The sequence below is a fragment of the Aquila chrysaetos genome, chromosome 9 (genome assembly GCF_900496995.4).
Source record: "Aquila chrysaetos chrysaetos chromosome 9, bAquChr1.4, whole genome shotgun sequence".
Taxonomy (NCBI): Eukaryota; Metazoa; Chordata; class Aves; order Accipitriformes; family Accipitridae; genus Aquila; species Aquila chrysaetos.
In genome coordinates, this window is record NC_044012.1 from 22203509 (window position 1) to 22212091 (window position 8583).

An 8583-nucleotide genomic window follows, 5' to 3' on the forward strand; every position below is an offset into this window, starting at 1 on the left:
AAGAGTACATCCATCCAAGCCACGAGTAGCCAGTTTTTCCAGGAGAATGCTTTTCCTCATCCACTAAGCGGGTCACCTTGTCACAGAAGGAGATCCAGTTAGTCAAGCAGGACCTGCCATTCATAAACCCATGCAGACTGGGCCTGATCATCTGGTTGTCCTGTACATGCCATGTGATGGCACTCAAGGTGATCTGCTCCATAACCTTCCCTGGCACCCAGGTCAGACTGACAGGTCTGTAGTTCCCCGGATCCTCCTTCCAGCCTCTCTTGTAGGTAGGCGTCACATTTGCTAACCTCCAGTCAACTGGGACCTCCTCAGTTAGCCAGGACTGGTGATAGATGATTGAAAGTGGCTTGGTGAGCACTTCTGCCAGCTCCCTCAGCACCCTTGGGTGGATCCCATCCGGCCCCATAGACCTGTGTATCTAAGTGGTGTAGCAGGTCACTAACCATTTCCCCTTGGATTACGGGGGCTTCATTCTGCTCCCTGTCCCTGTCATCCAGCTCAGGGGGCTGGGTACCCAGAGAACTGCTGGTCTTACTATTAAAGACTGAGGCAAAGAAAGCATTAAGTACCTCAGCATTTTCCTCATCTTTTGTCACTATGTTTCCCCCCACATCCAATAAAGGATGGAGAGTCTCCTTAGACCTCCTTTTGTTGGTAATGTATTTATAGAAACAATTTTTATTGTCTTTTACAGCAGTAGCCAGATTAAGTTCTAGTTGGGCTTTGGTCCAAAGACCAGGTCAGTCTTCTTCCCTGCCAGCTTGTCTTTCGGCACATGGGGATGGCCTTCTCCTGCGCCTTTAAGATTTCCTTCTTGAAGGATGTCCAGCCTTCCTGGACTCCTTTGCCCTTCAGGACTGCCTCCCAAGTGACTCTGTCAACCAGACTCCTGAACAGGCCAAAGTCTGCCCTCTGAACTCCAAGGTGGCAGTTCTGCTGACCCCGCTCCTTACTTCTCCAAGAATCGAAAACTCTATCATTTCATGATCACTATGCCCAGGATGGCCTCCAACCATCACATCACCCACAAGTGCTTCTCTGTTCACAAACAACAGGTTCAGCTGGGCACCTTCCCGAGTTGTGTCAGGAAGTTATCTTCCACACACTCCAGGAACCTCCTAGACTGTTTCCTCTCTGCTGTACTGCATTTCCAGCAGACATATGGTAAATTGAAGTCCCCCAGGAGAACAAGGGCACTTGCATTTTGGTTTGCAATGCATCAAAGCTTCCATGCCGCTAGCGACTTTGAAGTGGAAAAGCAGAAGCCAAAGGACTATTAATGGGTCCCCAGGTCAGAAGCAACAGGGTCAGAGCTGACTCTGCAACAGTGAATCCAGAGTAGCAGTTCAGCAAAGCAGTACCGCTCTTTAGTGGCTACCGTCAAGACCTGATCCAAAATCAATGGAAATCATAGGAAGACTCCTATGGATATCAGATTGTTTCCACATGTGATGTCTTACTCCACACCAAATGCTTGGACATGCCACTTACACTAGCCTGCAAAGGAGAGCTAAGATGAAATGAACAATGCTGTACTCCCTGGGGGCTTAAAGCGTACGAACAGTAACCTCCATTCTGCTAATACGCAATGATTTGTTAATCCACCATTTAACTGCACCCAAGCTGGAACAAGAGACACTGCCAGCATCCCTAAAAACCACCCACTCTCCCTTTCTGAACCATCTCTTAGCTTCTGCAGCATCAATTTGCAGTGCACAGCACAGGCTGCATGATATTCACATCCTGACCAGCTGCCTTCACCAGCCAGGACCGTGAGACGTTGGGCACCAGTGGAGTTGTCTGAAATGCTCCTATGAACCTCAATCCAAACCAAGCTGTTTTAATCTCAATCTTCAAAACCTTCTCAGCTAGGATTATGTGTATTCACGCCCAGTTCTCACAAAGGAGTTTCAATCTCTGGAAGAACATAAACATGAATTAAATTCAAAGACACAAATCTGGAGACAGGTAACCAGCCAAAAGCAGAAGCAGGAGTACAACCCCCCAACCTGACCTTGGCTGGCGCTAGCCTCATGCCTGCTTCTCCAGCACACACACACATTACTGACTACCAGAACAGTAAATATTCTGTTTTTACTGGATCATTACTGTAATACTACAGCACTGGCTGTAACCCCAAGGTGTTACAGAGCAAGCTTTGGCTTCACGGAGTTATTACCCATCCTTCAGTTAAGGGGCAAGGCTGGACAACCTATTATGAGTAACCTGCACCCTCCTGGAGTAGCCTAGCCTTTGTGTTTTCCCTAGATTTGTACAGCAATTGCTTCTCAGAAAATCACCTATGGATTTAAAACGCAAGGAAAGGCTAGTTTGGGTGATTTAGCTTTGCAGTCACTTCTACCTAGGCCATCTGTTGCATTTTTCATCATAAGCCTTCACAGCATTTTACAGACAAAGCAAGAATAAATAATCTCATCCCTCATTTACAGACTGGGCAACACAAATAAAAATTTAAGGCCAAAACATCCAAAAGCACACGTGCAAGACGAGGAGGGCAAGACCAGCAGCAGCGAGGCAGGCAGCTTCCATCCCCTCCACATTTAACCCACAGCCTGGATGCAGTCACATCCGCATCCCATGGGAAGAAAGGAAGAAGTCTAGGAAGTTTCTATTTCAGGGAGCAAAGCTTTCTCCATGTCCAGCTTGGGTGGGGGTGTGGGGGTAGTGGAGCAGGAAGAAGGGGCTCCAACTCCCAGTCCCCAACATGGAAAGTGCTGCAGCTTCCAGGTGCCTCTCACCCAGCACAAGAGCCCCCACTTCTCTCCACAGGCAACCTCCCCCCTAAAATCCTCCCCCAACAAGTGGCTTCCTTGCAGGGAAACAGATCCCGCAGGAGGATGAGCACAACCTGTTGTCAGGAGATGTCTGGCAGGACCGAGGTCACCCTGCCCCAGGCACACCCCTGCCTCTCTCCCCCCTCTCGCACAAGGGATGCCCCCAACTCCGCTGTGTGGGGCACGGGGTGTCACCCCCCTCCAAGCTCTCCCCGCCGCCCCGGGTCTCTTCTCAGCCCTGCTCCCAGCCCTCCCTCCTGAGGCTGAGCAGCCTGGGAGCACCGTCACCAAAAGCCACCCTCCATATTTCGGCCAGGGAGGGGACGCAGCCACCATCACCCCAGCATGAGAGTGGTCACCAGTATCCCCCACCTTTCCCACTCCGCGGGGGACACAGGGGCACACTCACACACTGGATCCCTGCAACCAGCCAGGCTGTTGCCCTCGTCCCGGAAGCAACAAGGCCTCCCGGCCAGCCCCAACACCACCATGGCAACAGCGGGGACGCCGAGAGGGGAGGAGGCAGCGGCAGCTTCGGGATGTGATGGCGGACATGGAGGCAGAGGGGACATGGATGCTCAGCACCCACCCGGTCCTCACAGAGGAGCGGTGTCTGCCTGCAGACCCCCTGCTCCAGCACAGCACCTGCTGGCTCAGTGGAGGGGAGACCCTGAATGCATCACAGGAGCCCAGGCCTGCCAAACTGCTTCAAAAGCTCACAGCTTCAGCAGGATTACTGCTGCCCCAGGATAACAGAAACCAGCTGCATTCCCCACATTTGCTGGGGCACAGACACTGGAGGTGCCTGGCTAGCAATGCCTTACCTCAAAGCACTAACAGCAGCTCAGGGAAAGCATACAATGACCACAACAAGCATGCAGTGAAACTGCCTCTAACGCACCCTCCCAGCTTCAGCACAGCCACATCACTGTCTGTGTTATCCTGAAACAGAACAGCGGTTAGAGAAATTCATGGCAGAATCCAAAGCGTTTCTCCCAGGTCTAAGAAAGCAAGCTAGCATACGGGACTGGTGATGAAGAGCCATGCACCACCTGGAAACACCCTATATGTCCATATATACTAAAAATCAAGTCACACAACTCACAGAGGTGCCAGCACCGCCCTCAGAAGGGACTATCTGCTTTTCTCTCCTGCACACTTTGTCATAACCTGGATCCCAGCTCAATCAGCTCACCCGCTTTGCTGGCATCTCGCACGTCGTCCCAGCCTGCCCATGGCAGGGCTCTCAGCAGAGGCTGACACCAATACACAAACCAGCACCACTGACCTTGACATTCTCAGGGAAGCACTGTAATAAGTAAACCCCGATAAGCACAGCCTAACACACCCAGTTCTAAACTCTTTACTGAACCCAGGTTCCCCCTCCCTCCCTCCCTGAGGAGCTCTGGATGGGCTCTGAGCTCCCTCACTGGGGACGCCAGTGGTCCATTCAAACATGCATTTCACCTGAGTGCCTCTGCCCAGTGCTCTTGTGCAGGGTCTGACACAGGGCTAAAGGGAGCTCAGTGCTTGCTGAGTTTTGCTCAAATCCCTTATGTTCTTTTCAAGGCCAGAGATGCTTCTGCAACTAGGAGAACGGAACTGGTTGGTTGGCTGATGAGATCAGTGGAAAAAAGAAATTGCATAAGATGGTAAAAAGAGCACTTCCAAATCAGATATCTGGAGATTAATTCCTGCTTCTTAGTGAGCATCACCAGTATTTCATTAAGAATCAGTCCAGGACACCTGGAACTCTGAGCCTTGGGCAAATGCCATGGGACTGCAAAGTGTGAAATAATTATCTAAAAGAACATGTCCTCTATTCATCTTCCCCACACCTTTTCTCAAACAAAAAGGGACCTGCCTAAATAACCCATAGTCATTAATGCACTTCACCTGGGAGCATGCGCATTGTGTTTCTGGGTAACAGCAAGCCTTCGGGCAAGGCTCACCCTGTGTCACAGGTAAGGTACATAGTGGAATGCCTGATTTTCAGCATACAGTCTCTTCCAAGGACTGAGAAAAAAAATACAAATTCATGCAATAAAAAGTCACCTTGGTATGCAGCACATCACCCTCTGGTGCCCTCAGCATGAACATGACCTGGGCTCATGCTACCTATAGGCCAATTCATTTTTTCCTTATGTTCCCAATGCCGCTACAGAGATGAGCAAGTCATTAACTGACAGAGGGAAATGCAGGCCTCTGAGGTCAGGTAAGCAGGGCAAGATGTGACCTGCAGTTCTTCCCAGCCACTGCTTTCCTTCATCAGCCTCAGATCAGCAAAGGTCAGCTTACCCCCATTTTACCAGGCAGATGTTGTGATATGGATACCATAGCCTGGCTATTTCACTGTATTTTCTCGTATAGATTAAGACCCATCAAGATCTTATAGCTATTGCACAAAGTTTAGGCAGGTTTTTTTTTCCTAGACATGTTCAATCCAAAGTACATCAGAGTTCACAGTACAAGAGAAGACTGGGACAGGGGAGCTCAAACATGATGGACAGAGAGAAACATATGCTGAATATTTTTTATGCATATGCCTTGACTCCAAAGCCTTTTTCTCCTTGGCTCCTCTTCCCACATCCCAACTCCTATACATAACTCACTTATTTCAACCCCAGGCAAATCTCCATCTGGTATTGCCAGACACTAGGCTAGACATATCCAAGCCCATCAGCTCAAGGGCCACTACACCAGCACACACAGTAACATGGTCTATCACTGTAAAAATTCCAAATTACAGCATTTAAGAGGTCACCACTTGGTAAGGGCACACCAAGACAGTCTGCAGGAGCTAATTTCCACCACCCAGGCTAGAAAAGCACAGGACCCAGAGGGCCCCAGCTCTATCCCTGGCTCAGCCAGGCTCTTCAGCCTCCCTGCAGTGCCCTTCGCTGGAGAGCAAGCCTGGGTAACCCTCACAAAACCTGCTCCCAGCCCAGAACAAGCCAACTCCCTTTGCCAGGGCCTTAAACACCCAGACAAAATCCTTGCAGGCAGCAGGGAACAGCTGAGGCAGCCCTATAAAAGCAGAGCTGCAGAGACCCTGGTGATCAAGCAGAAGGCAACCGGTGCTCTCTGCAAAAAGCAACTTTATTTGATTCTCAGCTTTTGCACACAAAGCCCTTGGGGGGCTCCAGAGTTTTGCAAAACACACACGTTCTGCCAAAGCTGCTTAATTTCTGATAGCAGGGAAGGTGAATACTGCAGATTATTACTTTTTCTAGCTAACAGGGACTTTCAGGGATAGGAATGCACTGCATTCCCAGAGAACACCGTGGGGAAATATCACTGCAGGTGTACACTACCAGCCAGACTGCTGACAGCTGAGGAGCGGGAGGCCACAGCCAGCTTGTCTTGTAGCTTCTTCACCATAACCATAGCTCTTGATGGCTACAGACACCAGGCAGCCCTGCCAAGCTGCCATTTTTAAACCTGAAATTAAAATCATTATGGGTGTACCTAATTTGCAAGGCTACACACACAGTTCAGGACACCCTGCAGGATGTAGAAGACTGCAGCCACCGCTTTCTGACCCAGTCCTGGGCTTCACCATGCTTGGAGATGGAAAAGTCATAACACAGACCATCCCTCTCACAGAGCTTGCTGCCCAGATACACAAGTATAGCTGAGACAGGGAAGTGGAGGGAAGACCAAGCCTCTTCCAGGCTTCTTCCTCAGGACAAGGCTTATCAGTTCAAAGAAGGCTTGCAAGCCACAGAATGAAGCATCAGCCATCTCCCCCAGGGGAGACCCATACTTTCAAAACGAGAGCCCAGAAGCTGAAATTCACACTACCACAGATGCTCAGGACCATGGACTCTGGAAGGTACAGGGTTTATACCACTACCCCCTCTCCATTCCTAGGGTTGTACATACCCATCTCTGCTCCCAACAAGCCCCTCTTCCCTTGCCAACACCCTCTCTGCCCCATGAGCTCACCTGTTTTCCTTCACAATCCAACTGTAACCATTAAGTTCAGCTTGGAGCCATCATTCCTGATTCGCACTTGGCTCTCAGTCGGCTGCCTGCGTTTCTGACTCAAAGGACACATTTCAAACAGCACAGACTGCAACTAGTCCCAAGGAAGCAGAGGGGGAGATCACACTTGCACATAGCCCAGCACAGACGCAAGCCAGCCACCTCAGCACTTCAGACAAGCCACCCTTCTCCATCCTAGCAGGGTCTGACCAAACCAGGCTCTGGGCCCTGCTCTCTTTAGAGGCACAAATAACTTAGTTCATGCAGGGAGCTCCTCTACAAGGCTGAAAATCCTTCCCCCCATCCCCTGGGAAATGCTGTTTACATAGTTCTTATCCTCCTGCAGAAACAAATGAGCATACAGCCAAGGGCAACAGGCAGGCATGTTGCATTATTAACCTCTCTTGCTGCAGTGCTAGATGGACACAAGAGTACTATCAGCCAGCATCCTCCAAAAGCCCAGCTGCAGGCTCTGAGATGAGACCTGACAGCACAGGCACTCGCTAGCTTCTGAACCCCAAAACCAGAGACCCTGGGGAGGTTTGAAACAGGCACATCAGAAACATCTTTCCTGTTGCCATTGCTGCACTCACCAGATCAAACCCACAGAATAACTGGACACGTTTGGTGTCTTGCAGAGGACACAGAGCTGCAGCAAAGGCAAAGACAAGGGCTGCAATGAGGATCCAGGGAGAGGAGGGAAGTGCTGGCACAGACAGCTTACACAATCGCAGGGATGCAGATGGGAGCATTCACTATCCCCATTTTAACCCATGAAGGAAGAACTCCAGTGCTGAGTTAAAGAAAGGACTGACTGCAACACTTAATCATTTTAGATGCTGTCAAAACATTTCCTACTGAATAACTGCAGTGAGATCACTTACCCAACTGCAACCTCATGAAATCCCAAATATGCAGCCCATAGTCCTCTTTAGTTCAAGCAGGGTTCATATTTCTTTCCTTCTGAGAAAGAAGGAAAATAAAGTTGGCTCCTTTTAGCCATGTTTCCCCTGCCTTCCTCTGAGCAATGCAATCCCACATCGCAGGGGAGGACATTGATTTTTTTTTTTTTTTTTTTTTTTTTTGTAGCACAGACCTCAAAGCACAGCCCTGAGTTTGCTTTCTCCCTTTTTATTCCCATGCTGGGAATCATTCTGTTTCCTCACTTTTTGCTTCGTTTACATGTCTCTTCCAAACCCTGAACTGCTTCTCTACTCCTTTTCTAAATCAAGACAATATTTCAAATGCCTATGTTTTGGAGATCCTGACATTAGCTGTGCAGCCGTGAAATCCAAAAAGAGTAAATCCTTTTTTCCCCCACTGCTTTTTAAAACAAAGCAAAGTCCTTGACCCCAACAAGTGTAAGGCCCCCTAGGTTTTCTTTTTCCTTAATACTATGAAACCATTTAATCCAGCCAGCTGTCTTTCTGTAAACACAAAAGAAAATTTACAAGCCTCAAGAAGTTAATCACAGTTCAAGGGGAATCTCTGACATGAAGGTTAGCAAGGCAGTAACTGAGGCTGTGATTGCCAGGAGACAATGCCACAGGAAGATGGGTAGATTTTGGATGGAGGTTCAGGCCTGACTCAGCAAGGTACTGCCATAGCATCTCAGCCTAAACAAGAAAGCAGACAGATGTCAAGGGCACTGATCACCTACGCAGTTACAGGATGGTTTGGTAGTTGTTCCTGGTGCTGACACTACCTTAATCCCAACTGTCTTGGCCTCATGTTACCTCTGGCAACCAAAAACCATCTGAGTCCCCCTGATATTGAGGACAGAAACATCCTG

At 49.3% G+C, this 8583-nt stretch overlaps 1 protein-coding gene across 1 annotated transcript in view; it reads right to left on the bottom strand.

Moving 5' to 3' along the window:
• Nucleotides 1–7836, bottom strand: part of HYDIN (HYDIN axonemal central pair apparatus protein) — a 161548-nt gene extending 153712 nt beyond the window's left edge. The window contains 1 exon segment of the mRNA XM_030026239.2: nucleotides 7676–7836. Within this exon segment, the coding sequence (XP_029882099.2) occupies nucleotides 7676–7691 (16 nt within the window). The 5' untranslated portion in view covers nucleotides 7692–7836.
• Between the last annotated feature and the right edge of the window lie 747 nt (nucleotides 7837–8583).